Genomic DNA, 14,564 nt, shown 5'->3' with positions numbered 1-14,564 from the left:
TTTACAGAGCTGGCAAAGGATTTTGTGTCAGTGTGATAACTGTCAATGCAAAAAAAATACAAAAAAAATTATTATAGTGTTCAAAATGCTTAAAACATGAGCAAGGTCACAACTTTGGAACTCGGAGTGCACCAGAAGGGTTTCGATTTGATTGCCGAGCATTTCAAAAGGAACTCTAACAGGTGGAAAGCTGTGCATTATGAAGAGTTTGAAAGTTAAATGTATTTCACAATGAAGGTGCTACAAAGTAAAGCTTAAAATAAAATGTGGACCATGATTAAAGGTGTAAGATGGATAACTGTGCACTATAGAGGTGTTATAAGGTGGGAAATAGCACACAGCTTAGAAATCAGTGCACTATGAATGGTTTGAGGTGAAAGGTAGTGTACTAAGGTTTAGGATGAAAAATAGTACACTACAAAGGCATAGGGTGCTGTTTGAGACCCAGCCTTGTTGCCGACTGGCAAACTCAACTAACCAATCAACCAGTGTTATTTGTACAGAACTAACAGCTGCTAACTGACTGCTAACAGCTCTCTGTGTTTGTAATAAACGTCATTTTTCATCCAAAACAGTCTGTATGTGGCTTCTTTATCTGGACTTCTTTTCTTTTTAATACATGGATCAATTACTACATTTATACATTATAACCATTTATATTTTGCATATAAAAAATGGATGTAGCCCAGGGGTGTCCAAACTGCGGCCTGCGGTCCATTTTTAATTGGCCCGCAAGCAGTGTTGGTCAAGTTACTTGAAAAAAGTAATCAGTAATTAATTACTGATTACTTCCCCAAAAAAGTAATCCCATTACTTTACTGATTACTTATTTTCAAAAGTAATTAATTACTTAGTTACTTAGTTACTTTTTAAAAACATGATTTACAACCTGAATAGGTGATAAAGTGATAGATCTTTCAGCCCAATTCTACTTTTTCTACATAATCCATCATACAAAATGTAATCAAATGGAAAAGTCTCTTTTTAAAACTTGTTTTGTTAGTTTTAATCTTTTAACTTTATGCATGAAGCAAAATTTTAATTATATGCACCATTCTCTGACTGGAAGAAATTAGTTTAACATTTAAACCTATTTTCTGCACATTCCAGCACATAATATATATATATATATATATATATATATATATATATATATATATATATATATATATATATATTTTTTTTTTTTTTTTTTTTTTTTTTTTTTTTTTGTGTGTTTACACTCACTCTTTCAGATGCAAGTAAAACACAGCAGAAAATAAATAAAGTCAAAGACTAGCGGTCCTTTTGCTCTATTTTCACCTGTAAAGCAGGAGTAGAGTAGGCGGAGGTTTATCCTGGTGCAGGTGTGCCGCGGTCAGTGGAAGGATACCGCAGTTTCTCTGTGAGTTTCTCATTACGTCGTAGCTACTCGGTGCTTGCTTGGAAGTTTAGGGGGGTTTTTTCGCTGTAAAAAGAAGTTTTCTTCCCACGCACAACGGACACTAATGTTTTTGTCACTTTTTACGGAATCAAACTCAAAATAAGGTCAGTACTTCCACGCTTTAAACGCTGCACGCTCATACTCTCTCCCGCACTCGATATATGATCCATTGTTGATCTGCACACAGCTGTTGTCACAAACGTTGCACTCGGTTACGTCACTTTCATGAGACGTTCTCGCAAGAAAATCACGGTTTTAGTAACGCAGTAACTCAGCGTTCCTACGGGAAAGTAACGGTAATCTAATTACCGTTTTTGCAATAGTAATCCCTTACTTTACTCGTTACTTGAAAAAAGTAATCGGATTACAGTAACGCGATCTCTGCCCGCAAGTAATTTTATAAATAGAATAGAATATGGCCCGCACTTCAACTTTTGCTGGAGTGTATTGCACTTCTTAGTTTTAACACTAGGGGGAGCTGCTATTGATCAAGGCAGTTGCTCCACCAAAAAGGACAATCACAGAAGAAATTTACTCCCAAGTTACTAAACATGGCAGAACCATATGGCGTTATTTTTGTGCCACTATTCTGAGCGCACGTAAAAAAAATTTGAGCGCACGTAAAAAAAATTGCAGGTGCAAGTGTTGCATTTTGAGGAGAAATTTATTTTGAGCGTACAAAAGCTGAATTTGAGTGAACAAAATTCATTGCTGCGTGCAAAAAACGTATTTCAGTGTTTGCGCTTATCCATATACACACACAATAGCAGCCCCTCTCGCTCAGTTTTTTCATTTGCGCTTGCTCGCAATGTGTTGCTTGCGCTCACAACATTCTCTGCTTCGTACGCTCAACTTTCTGTACACCGTTATAAGTGTGCCACAAATCCAACCAATCACAGACTTGGTTTCAAAAATTCTGATTGGCTCTTACGGTCTCCAATCAGCTCGCTAGCTACTGCCTTCCGGAAACACTGTCCACTCAGCCTCGCTTCTTGCAGATCGAGGGATTTTTGATTTACTCTGCAGCTAAAGAAGAGATGGCAGAATCAAACAATGGCTCCAATAATACTACACCACAGTATCAGGTGAGTTTAATTTTTTTTTGTGAATTTAGTAATTTGCTGTCCTTTCTGTTTAATATGCTGTAAAATTGTAGTTACAGATGCAGCTGTAGAGTTTAAGCTAGCCTTATGGGTAATTACCAGCGTAGTTGTCTTACTGAGGCAGTGTATCCTAATCATGTTTTTTAGGGTAATGGTGCAGTTGAGTCAGCAGTAAGAAATCTGGTGTCTTTGCTGCTTAACAACATATCCACAAATCCTTCAGGGAGGCCAACAGAGAGTGGGCAGCCGGAGCCTAGAAATTTGACTATCCAGCAAGAGATGACAAGGTTTTTGCTTTTTTTTTTTTTTTTTTTTACTTTTTGCAATCTTTTCTGTTAAAGTTATTTGGTTTGTGGATTTATCAACATTGATTTTTAAATTAAAATGTGCTATTAAGGAATGATGTCATATTTAATAACTTTATTAAACAATAACCCTTATGTTATGCAACACTGCATTTTTTAAACTCATGCATTTTCATCCCACAGATCATTTCCAGGATATTTCAAATCAAACTTGAGGTGTGGTAAAAAGAGATGTTTAACATCTACCAAGCAGCTTGTTAAGGCAGGCAGTAAGACCACAGGCCTCAGTTTTTATTTGCTGTCAAAAAACACATCCTACACACCTTTGCCAGCTGATGAGCTTGAACTCCTACAAGCTGGCATGGGGAGACAAACAGTGTCTCTTCCAGAAGATGGTGACCATGCAGAGGTAAGTTTGTATAGTCAGTATTAAAATCAGTCATTGGCAGACGCATTTAGCCTGAATCATATGCCACAGTCCATTTAGTGTTCCATTCTGCTTAACTGTGTTTTTAACTAAGATTTCTAGACTTCTGGAAGAAACCTTTCCAAAAATGGAATATCTTTTTGGAGGATGGCTCTTGCATAAGGCAACAGGTTTGTTGTTAATTCAGTTTTTATGTGTGTTTTTGGCATTCTTGCGTGCTCATACTGCATTATGATTATGTAGTTGATACTTTTGCTGCTTGATTGTTTATGCTATCTTTCTGTCAATAAAGGTGGCGGTGGTCGACGAAAGCTCACTGTAATTCCACCTGAAACAGAAGGCTATTCTGTCAAAACACTGAAAGCTGTGTCAGGAGGTGGCAAATCCACTTTTTACATAGTACCTCTTCAGGAAACATTAGACACATCTCCTCTACCTCCCGACTCACAGCACCTTTCAAAGGTGCCAAAGAAGATATGTTACCAGTGTAATGAAGTTACAGTGGGGCAAAAAAGTATTTAGTCAGCCACCGATTGTGCAAGTTCCCCCACTTAAAATGATGACAGAGGTCAGTAATTTGCACCAGAGGTACACTTCAACTGTGAGAGACAGAATGTGAAAAAAAAATCCATGAATTCACATGGTAGGATTTGTAAAGAATTTATTCGTAAATCAGGGTGGAAAATAAGTATTTGGTCACCTCAAACAAGGAAAATCCCTGGCTCTCACAGACCTGTAACGTCTTCTGTAAGAAGCTTTTCTGTCCCCCACTCGTTACCTGTATGAATGGCACCTGTTTGACCTCATCATCTGTATAAAAGACACCTGTCCACAGCCTCAACCAGTCAGACTCCAAACTCCGCCATGGCCAAGACCAAAGAGCTTTCGAAGGACACCAGGAAAAGAATTGTAGACCTGCACCAGACTGGGAAGAGTGAATCTACAATAGGCAAGCAGCTTGGTGTGAAAAAATCAACTGTGGGAGCAATCATCAGAAAATGGAAGACATACAAGACCACTGATAATCTCCCTCGATCTGGGGCTCCACGCAAGATCTCATCCCGTGGGGTCAAAATGATCATGAGAACGGTGAGCAAAGATCCCAGAACCACACGGGGGGACCTGGTGAATGACCTGCAGAGAGCTGGGACCAAAGTAACAAAGGTCACCATCAGTAACACACTACAACGGCAGGGAATCAAATCCCGCAGTGCCAGACGTGTTCCGCTGCTGAAGCCAGTGCATGTCCAGGCCCGTCTGAAGTTTGCCAGAGAGCACATGGATGATACAGCAGAGGATTGGGAGAATGTCATGTGGTCAGATGAAACCAAAGTAGAACTTTTTGGTATAAACTCAACTCGTCGTGTTTGGAGGAAGAAGAATACTGAGTTGCATCCCAAGAACACCATACCTACTGTGAAGCATGGGGGTGGAAACATCATGCTATGGGGCTGTTTTTCTGCCAAGGGGACAGGACGACTGATCCGTGTTAAGGACAGAATGAATGGGGCCAAGTATCGTGAGATTTTGAGCCAAAACCTCCTTCCATCAGTGAGAACTTTGAAGATGAAACGAGGCTGGGTCTTCCAACATGACAATGATCCAAAACACACCGCCCGGGCAACAAAGGAGTGGCTCCGTAAGAAGCATTTGAAAGTCCTGGAGTGGCCTAGCCAGTCTCCAGACCTCAACCCCATAGAAAATCTGTGGCGGGAGTTGAAAGTCCGTGTTGCTCGGCGACAGCCCCAAAACATCACTGCTCTTGAGAAGATCTGCATGGAGGAATGGGCCAAAATACCAGCTACTGTGTGTGCAAACCTGGTAAAGACCTATAGTAAACGTTTGACCTCTGTTATTGCCAACAAAGGTTATGTTACAAAGTATTGAGTTGTATTTTTGTTATTGACCAAATACTTATTTTCCACCCTGATTTACGAATAAATTCTTTACAAATCCTACCATGTGAATTCATTAATTTTTTTTTCACATTCTGTCTCTCACAGTTGAAGTGTACCTCTGGTGCAAATTACTGACCTCTGTCATCATTTTAAGTGGGGGAACTTGCACAATCGGTGGCTGACTAAATACTTTTTTGCCCCACTGTATGCCTCTGCAGATGCTTGCAGTACACATCAATACGTGCAAAGGAAAATTCTCTCCTGATGAGACTGATGATGATGAGGTGAGACAATTTTGATGAAATCAAATTGAGCAATTTTGATTAAATAATATAGTATCACAATTACTGTATTTTGATTCTGCAGGAATCTGAGTTATGCATTGTGAAAAGCAAATGCAAGGTAAACCTAGCACATTACTAAAAACCATAGTAACTACAATGAATTTTGTATTGGTAATGATCTTTTTCCCACTATGCATAACATGTACCCCTTTTTTGAAATTGTAGGTTATTTGTCCAATATGCACTAAGGACTTTCCTGAAGATGAGATCACAGTCCATGCGAGTCTGTGTGGGGATAGGTAATCTATTTTCAGCCGTTTATGAAAAAATGTTAATCAGTAACAGTCCACGCAAACATATGTAGTTTTTTTTTTTTTTTTAACTTTGTTTCGTCAATGCTTTCAATGCATGGTGCCTGAAGAAAATGACCAAACTACAGGGACACCAGCGCAAACTTCAGTATGCACAACAGACAGGTACTTTTTGCTCTATTATAGTTCATATACACACTATTATGCAGAACCATTTGTTAAAATTATGTGTAAGATCTTTTACACAATAACTGGGGTTTAATTTCATATAAAACATTTTATGATCACACTACTTTAAATTAGTGTTAAAGGTTGTTGCACAGAACATGCTGCAATCATTTCTAATCACGTTTAAAGTGGTAGCCTCTTTTAATCTAAAGATGATTATTTTTCTTTGAGAACTTAGGATGTTTTCTACCCTGTTTTTGTTAAGCGTGGAAGATGTATTGCGTTGCCTTGAACAACAAGTCGACACCACAACAGAATTTAAGTTGTGTGTGGACAGAGAAGACCTTCCAGACAGAGGCATTCTCCAATGGCAGAGAAAAAAAGCTGCATCTCCCACCAGTGTTCTTAGGGTGGTTTTCATTGGAGAGGCAGGTGTGGATACAGGAGCACTTAGGAAAGAGTTTTTGAGTGGTGAGTTGCCTATTACCTGTTTTGTCCTAGTGTCAATAAATAATGGATAACTTAAAAATGCGGATATTTTTTGTATGAAAGACATGATTTCAGGTATTGAAAGCAGATTCTTTGAAGGACCTGAGAACAAGGGCAAAAACCCCAAGTATTCTCTGACCGATCTTGATAATGAAAACTTCAGGTTGGTTACATACGAGCTTTGTGTATCACATTTAATACGCATCCGATATTTTTGTAAATGTTACCTGAAAATGAATTATAATCATTTGTCTACACAGAACTGTTGGTGAAATAATTGCAGTCAGCCTCGCCCAAGGAGGCCCATCTCCTGCCTTTTTCAAAGAATGGTGCTACAATTTCCTCTGCTCAGGAGAGCTTGATTTCAGCTGTCTGTCTAAGGAGGACGTTGCAGATGTGGAATCTTCCCTGCTCATCTGCAAAGTGAGCACCTGGTTTAGCTCTGGCACATGATATATTATGAGTATGGTGTTTTTAAACACTTTTAACCTTCTGTATTTCCTCTTTCACATTATACATTTCCAGGTTGAAGATGCAGCAGACATACAGTTTCTGATGATGTGGGCTGATGAAATTGTCAGCTGTGGATACACAAACCAGATAAAGATGGATAGTAAGGAAAGCATGATCCGGTAAGGGAGAAAAAATCAGAGAGATCATTAACCCATCCCCCCATGCCCAACTAGTTTTTCATTATTTTTTTTTTGTTTGTTTTTTTTTAAGTGCCATTGTCTTACACTCTACAACAAGACTGATTCCAATGCTACAGCAGCTCAGAAAGGACATGGTACTGTATGGTCTTGTGAACCTGCTGGCTGTAAATCCTGAAGCTTGCCACAGTTTGTTTGTTCCTGGGAAAATCCTCAAAGTAAGTATTAACATAGCAGCTTCAGTCTGATCCAAAGACAGTCCACTTATCTGTACTGTAGTTATCCTGTATTTATTTATTAGTTTTGAATGAATAATATATCTATAATATAATCTACTTTATTTCCTTATTTACAGCCAGACGCTGATTTCATTATGATGAGCTGCCAACCACATTTCAGTGAAAAGGGGACATCTAGGGAGAGAACTGAGAGGAAGATCATAAATTTTTTGCAAGATTTCTTGCAGGAGATTGAAGTATCAGGTACTACATAGTATTAGCTGTATATACCTATAGTATTGTATATATACACCGTATGCATCTGTTAAATATTTTTGCTTTAACATGCAGGGCACTAGAAAGTATTCTTAGTTGTTAATTTAAAACATTGTAATTGCTTTTTATTTAGAAAAGACTTCAGAAACATTTTCAAACATCACAGATGGAAACACAGGCGGTGCAGGTGGTGAAAAATCAGAGTCTCTTGCTGTCCACCATGTGCTCCAGTGGATGACCGGCCAGTCCCATGTTCCCATTCTCCCTGATGAAAAGAGACATTTCAAAATAACATGCAAGTTTGACCACGAATGTAAGGAGCGGCTGGGAGATCACTCCATTTGTTACCCAGTTGTGAGTGTACTGTGACTTTTCCAGTGCAGCATCTGGACACTTACAGTGTTTAAAACCATAATGAGTGCAGCAGTTAGATATGGTGGTGGATTCCACAGAGTTTAACACATTGTTCTCTTGTAATTTGGAAACTAAATGAGTAAAAATGTTTCTAAACAATAGCTGTTAAGATGTTCGTAGCTGTTTCATGAAAATGACAAGACTTCAAAACTTTGTGTAGGGTCCTACGTTGATAGATAATAAGCAAGTGCTTTGTTTGCTTGTCTACTTGTAATCTGAATGTTTTAGCAAAGAAATCCAGTATTTGAGAACTTAAAAGAGCGTTGACTTTCACGTCCATGTTAAGTGTCACTGTTGGTTTGACACCTGTAGCAAGAATTGTATGTACAGGTCACGACCGTGTGACTCAGAATGTTCCAAGGGATTAATTGTTCTCTGAAGTCCCTCCAGGGTTTCCTCATCCAGTGGGCATTCAACTTCAGGAACCACAACTGTGCTGTTAGATTCTTCTTGCAGTACAGCACTCTCCCAGTCAATGTCTGGATCCTGAAGCTCCTTCAAATCCACAAACATATATAATGGTCATTATTCCAGAATATATATATATATTTATATATTTATATATATATAAATACTTTTGGGAGGAATGTTATTTTGTGTAAGCGTTTTTTCCATTAAATACAACAATTTAAAAAGAATGCCTTTGTTTTCATGTTCTTCTTACTGTAATTTAGATTAGTGGTAATTGATAAGCAAGAATGTATAAAATCACCAGAAGCATCTCCCAGATGTGCTACAAGTGTTTAATTTGTTAATTTTAGAAGAGCAGAGTTAACTGCTAACTAAAATTTTAAAATTCAACATTTAAATTAAAAAAAAAAAAAATCAGATTATGATCTGGTACCTCAAGTCTCTCGCCCTCGTCCAGCTCTTGTAGATGTCCCATACACCAGAGCTGTTCAGGAGTGAGACCACCTTCTGTCCTGAGGGGATGATTATTCCATCCTCCAACAAAGGTGACAAGATCTGCTCGGAGTCGAGGGACAAAGATGTAGTGGACACCAAAGAGATGAATGACATCTGAAATGTCAAGCAGGCCTTCCTCCTCGAGTGAGTGAAGAATATCACGGTACTTGCTAGTGACTGCAATCCAGACATCACGCCAAAGTCGTTCTACTCTGTAAATACATTTGAATTTCAGGTATTTCATGCTTCAAATCAATATCAGAACTGCTACAACAATCTACCCATGCAGTCAATAATAATATAAAAAACATCAAAAGACTAACCTCTGATTGTGGACACTCTTTCCAGATATGAAACTCGCTCTCCCTGTTCCTCTTGTGGCAAACATGAAATGTGCAATGTCCAGGTTTTCTACTCCTTGATCTGCCCTAACCCTATGATAAAAATACATTTTTAAGGAATTTTTAAAGTTTTCTTTAATGAAACTTGTTGCTGGCATATAAATTTAATCAGGGCATAAAACAAGCCGTGAAGCTGGGCTGATCTCAGGAAAAATGAGAATGCAGTTTTTGCCCTGTTGTTAGTTGCTGCATCCAAGTACAGGACCTGCAGTAAAAACAAATGGAAAATTAAAGATCTGGTTTCAGATCATGTATAGTTTTCAGTTAATAATGCAGTTTCATAATAAGTGTTCAAGGAATATTTTACAGTTCTATGTTCATAACCATAATTCAAAGCTTGAGTAGTCTATACATCAATATTGGTAGTACTTATCAAAAAATGAAAATGGCCTTTTAGTTGAACCTTTTTTTGTAAAGAACTGATTATAAATTTTAAAAAAAAATTGCAAATCGTCCACTATGTTGGCTTACTGAATAATTGATGTTCATAAAAAATAACCTAATAAAGCTCTCATTTCAAAACTACCAAATATTCTACATAACAGTTGAAATTTTACCTTCCTTGAGTAGCCATCCACTCCACCAAAGATCACAACATTGTACCTGTTTCAGAGGGAAAACAATCTCATTGAGGCTTGATTTGCAGAACATGTAAGACATTGAAAATACATTTTTTAGTATGCACACTTGCCACTGACTTAAACTGGACACTTGTCAGGTGTGCTGAAAATAATACCAACATTTTTATATGTTTATAAGTTCAATGAGACTAAATATTTTAGTTCTCTTGTCATGATTTTTTTTTTTTTTAAGTTTTCTGGAGCACTTACCGTATTATGTGTTGATAGGCTTGTTATCATGGAAAATATTGATATACAAAGTGTAAATAATTGCTCAAGAAAATTTACAATTAACAATATTACTGGTTATCTTACACATCCTGTAATACTTTTACTTAATATTACTCTATCAAGTGCTTTTTAAAATATTATAAATACACTGAAAGACCTATCAGATAAAGTTGATTAAAGCAGATTTAAAGTATAACGTGCATCTTTCTGCCCAACTTGTGTTAGAGCTATATGAGTGGGTATTTTACCTTATTAGCTTGTGATTTGTGTCTACGTGGACCAGGGGAGAGGGCCTCGCACCGAGTAGCTTCTTCGCACAACACAGCCTAGTTCTGTGATCCGTTTGAAGATCCCTACAGCATCAACTCGATGCATGGAGGCCATCATTCTCCACCACTGAACACGGAGACCCATAGAAACCAAATGTCCTTGAACCATTCGATAGCCAGCATTTGGCATCTGACTTTTGATAGTCGATATGATGTTGTCCAGCTCTTGGTCATTCATTGTGCTGTATGTTCCTCTCACAGACAAGTCAAATTCTTGCATCCTCCTGTAGATTGTTCTTCTTGAAACACCAAGACATTTAGCAATGCAGCTGACTGGCAGCTGAATGTCCAACAAGTTCTTGAGTTTTTCTCTCTCTAGTACGATTTTGGGGTGGCCAGGTCCCAGACCAACTTCTGTTTCCAGTTCAATAATGGCCACAGAGCTGATGTTAATTTCACACTGAACCAGATGATAAACGTTTTGTAGAGCCTCTGTAATCTCTGACAGACCGCCTATTTGCTGAGAGAAAGATTCAAACAGAACAAGCTCATGACGAGTCAAGAACTCCAAATAATCCAGATTTAGTGGTTGTTGGTTTAAAGCAGCTTCCAGTTTAGAAAGGAGTCTATGCATCATTTGCTGTCTCAGTATGTCCTGTTAAAAGCAGCAAATGGACAAGTAGTTAGAAAAATACAATGAAATGATGTATCTCAGACAAAAATAAACAACCCATAAAACAAACTACATAAGGTACATCATTTTTCAAGTTTGCATAGTTTGCAAATTAGCTAACGTCAGTTATCAAGCGAATAATAATGTACAAAATGATTTTATATTACTTACATGTGGCCGGGACATGCTGTTTTCGTACTGCTGCTCAGTATTCGACGACATAAAAGAGAGCTACTCAAAGATAATTTGGAAAAATTAGTCAGTTGGCATGGTTGTATGATGCAACTACATTACACCAACAATAGTCTTAAAAAATAATATATTTTAAATTAAATAATTAAAGATATTATCCGCAAATTGGTGTTTGATAGAGTTTAGCTGGATTTAGCTACATTTCGGACAGTGTTTCCGGAAGGCGGTAGCTAGCGAGCTGATTGGAGACCGTAAGAGCCAATCAGAATTTTTGAAACCAAGTCTGTGATTGGTTGGATTTGTGGCACACTTATAACGGTGTACAGAAAGTTGAGCGTACGAAGCAGAGAATGTTGTGAGCGCAAGCAACACATTGCGAGCAAGCGCAAATGAAAAAGCTGAGTGAGAGGGGCTGCTATTGTGTGTGTATATGGATAAGCGCAAACACTGAAATACGTTTTTTGCACGCAGCAATGAATTTTGTTCACTCAAATTCAGCTTTTGTACGCTCAAAATAAATTTCTCCTCAAAATGCAACACTTGCACCTGCAATTTTTTTTACGTGCGCTCAGAATAGTGGCACAAAAATAACGCCATAGGGAACCAAAGAAGCGAAAGGTAGAAAAGTGAGTGCAGAAAATTCCAGACACGGTGGGAGAGTGAATATTTCTTCAAAGAATTCAAGGGAACGTGTGTCTGTTTGATCTGCACTGAAACTGTGGCAGTTATGAAAGACTATAATGTACGACGTCATTATGAAACGAAACATCAGGCCTATGTATTCTACACTGGTGCTGAGCGAGAGCAGAAATTAAAGCAAAGGGTAGCTCCCCTGCAGGGTCAGCAACAGTATTTCTTTCGTGCTCAAATTATCCAGGAAAAGGCTCCAATAGCCAGCTATGAGGTCGCCCAACTCATGGCAAGACATGGCAAGCCTTTTTCAGATGGAGACCTCATAAAACACGGCCTCGTTAAAGTTACCGAAATAATGTGCCCTGAAAAAGTGCAGGACTTCCACAACGTCAGCATGTCCAGAAATCCAGTTGTGCGACGCATTGAAGACTCGTCAGCCAACATTAAACTGCAACCGTCTGATAAAGCTGTGCTTTTGATTTTTACTCCATCGCATGCGATAAGAGCACCGATGCCACAGACACCGCACAGCTGCTAATTTTTTTGCGGGGAGTGGACGAGAGCACGAGCGCTTTAGGTGAGTAAAAAATATATTCCACAGTACCCGTGTGTTAATGTGCAGGTACACATGCTTCAAATATCAATAATGCGCATCAATTCTGTCACTGTTTTTACGCACCACTTTCTTATATGCGTTTTTCTTGTTAACACACGGAGTACACGCGCTGTGCACAGCGCGCGCACACGCAAAGTCAGCTGATCTCATCTGATGCAGATTTGCTCCTTGATCAAGTGACTTTTGTCCTGATTTTTGGCACGAGTGGCGATCAGCACCGCGGCTGGATGTCCCGATTTACATACCCAGCGCAGCTGATACTCACCAGAATAATTTACTAAAATTATATGCACTGCTGTTATTAAGTCCAGTTCAGTCTGTTAATGTTGATAATGTTTCAAACGAACGTTAATAGTGTTGCTAAGCCTAATAACTTAAATAACAAGCTTGAAATGTGCCCGTCCCATTTTCCCCTTTATTGTTTTTCTCTGTGCTGTAAATCTTCTGTCTAAGAAGAAATCTGAGGCTGCTGTTCTGAGAATGAGCTACCAAAGCTTTTTCTGAATAAATCAATAAAGATCCATTTATGGAAAGCTGTGATGAAGGCAGTTTTGTCTTTAATTATATTCACCAATATAACATAATCGACCACTTTTCAGTGATTTTTCTAACTTTTTTCTAACACTAAATTTAAGGTTATATACCTAATTTCTATTAAGTGGCCCAGCCCCTCCTATATTTTTATGTATGTGGCCCTCAGTGAAAAAAGTTTGGACACCCCTGATGTAGCCATAAGAAAGTCAGACATTGGTGCGTGAGTGAGAAGTTACTCTCTATTTACATTGTAAATAATTATAATTATTATTTTTAATTTCTTGTTCTGATGCAAAGGCTGAATAACTAACAACAAAAAATAAATTAAAAAAGCAGGACCAAAGTATCAGCATCTGCTTAGGCCACCATCCATTTTCTGCCACTCTCAGACTTTCTCCAGCCACCCTCTGAGAGATGTAATCTCTACAGTATGTCTTTGGTCTTACCTGTGGTCTACTCCTAGTTGGACAAGCTAAAAAAAAAAATCACATAAGAGGTATCTTGGTCTCTTTACCACAACAGACTGGTACAGTAATCAGTCTGTCAATATCTCACTGCGCTCTCCTCTAACTCATTGAACAGACCTGAGATACTTCTCACTCACAGCTTGAAGAGACACTGCACTCTTTTCCAGTTGAAAACAATGAATTCAGAGTTGGAGGTGCTGATTCGTAACTCAACAACTTTACAGTCAGCTGCTATCATCCCAGTACATCGACCCAGTGGAAGTCGTTGTTTGTTGAAGACAGCAGACCTACATCCTCCACAAAACGCAAAGATAAGAATCTGAAAATGTGACACCCTCCATACCTTGACTGTTCACTGTCTACCAGGAACAAATAGGCCTTATAGCAAGCGATGGAGATGAAGCTTTCATTGCAGTTGTACAGAGACCAAAGCTTACAACAACAAGCCAGATACCCAATGGTCCTGCAGGAACCCCTGAATCTGAGGTTCAACTAACCGATGACTTGCCATCAATTTCAGCCAAATTGTTTATTCAAATCTAGGTATTGGTCCACAGCTGATGCATCTGTGAAAGTAGGGTCTATATACAAAACATTTCTAAAGGTAAATCACTGTAATGATGTTTATATACCAAAAGATGAGGTTCTGATTTTGAATGAATATTTTAATCTGCAAAGTAGCTATTTAACAGATGTAAAGGAGAAAAAAAGGTAAATAAAGAATCTAAGTAGATTGGATTAAATCATGTCATTCATTATGTAACAATCAAATGCTGAGTCAAAGCTTCTAATAGGTGTTACACTATGATGTATTATTCTAGGTTGAGTAATTTCTAGGACACACTCTGACCTGGAGAAATATCCCGATAAGAGCATTTGCAAAGTTGTAAACTGATTTAGATTACATCTGTTACTTTACATTACACGCAGGTGGAGGTGATAAACAGGATGTGTTGGACTTTTTATAGTGTACAAAGTCAATATGTGTTTCAGCTGGACTATGATGATTGGTGCTGCAATGATTTAATTAGCACCTAATGCTGAAATCAACTGTAA

General features: G+C 38.3%; 1 protein-coding gene and 1 pseudogene across 2 annotated transcripts; one reads left to right on the top strand and one right to left on the bottom strand.

Annotated features, from left to right (window-relative positions):
* The first annotated feature begins 1,179 nt into the window (after positions 1-1,179).
* On the top strand, positions 1,180-7,973 carry LOC146491439 (uncharacterized). The gene is made up of 16 exons (XM_085150359.1): positions 1,180-2,508; positions 2,674-2,813; positions 3,015-3,240; positions 3,353-3,428; positions 3,551-3,759; positions 5,363-5,440; positions 5,523-5,558; positions 5,666-5,739; positions 5,785-5,916; positions 6,185-6,390; positions 6,472-6,571; positions 6,669-6,831; positions 6,934-7,040; positions 7,132-7,276; positions 7,414-7,540; positions 7,686-7,973. The coding sequence occupies exons 1-16, from the start codon at positions 2,461-2,463 to the stop codon at positions 7,919-7,921; spliced, it is 2,103 nt and encodes a 700-aa protein (XP_085006485.1). The 5' UTR covers positions 1,180-2,460; the 3' UTR covers positions 7,922-7,973.
* A 222-nt stretch (positions 7,974-8,195) lies between these two features.
* Positions 8,196-11,670, bottom strand: LOC146491438 (uncharacterized; annotated as a pseudogene). Its single transcript, XR_014872586.1, has 7 exons — positions 11,238-11,670; positions 10,373-11,048; positions 9,831-9,876; positions 9,396-9,478; positions 9,196-9,306; positions 8,811-9,084; positions 8,196-8,461 (listed from the first exon to the last, which is right to left on the bottom strand). The product of XR_014872586.1 is annotated as an uncharacterized LOC146491438 (transcript).
* Between the last annotated feature and the right edge of the window lie 2,894 nt (positions 11,671-14,564).

The sequence above is a fragment of the Neolamprologus multifasciatus genome, chromosome 23, assembly GCF_963576455.1.
Source record: "Neolamprologus multifasciatus chromosome 23, fNeoMul1.2, whole genome shotgun sequence".
NCBI lineage: Eukaryota > Metazoa > Chordata > Actinopteri > Cichliformes > Cichlidae > Neolamprologus > Neolamprologus multifasciatus.
Note: the sequence above shows the minus strand (reverse complement) of the source record. Positions and strands in the feature narration are given on the sequence as shown.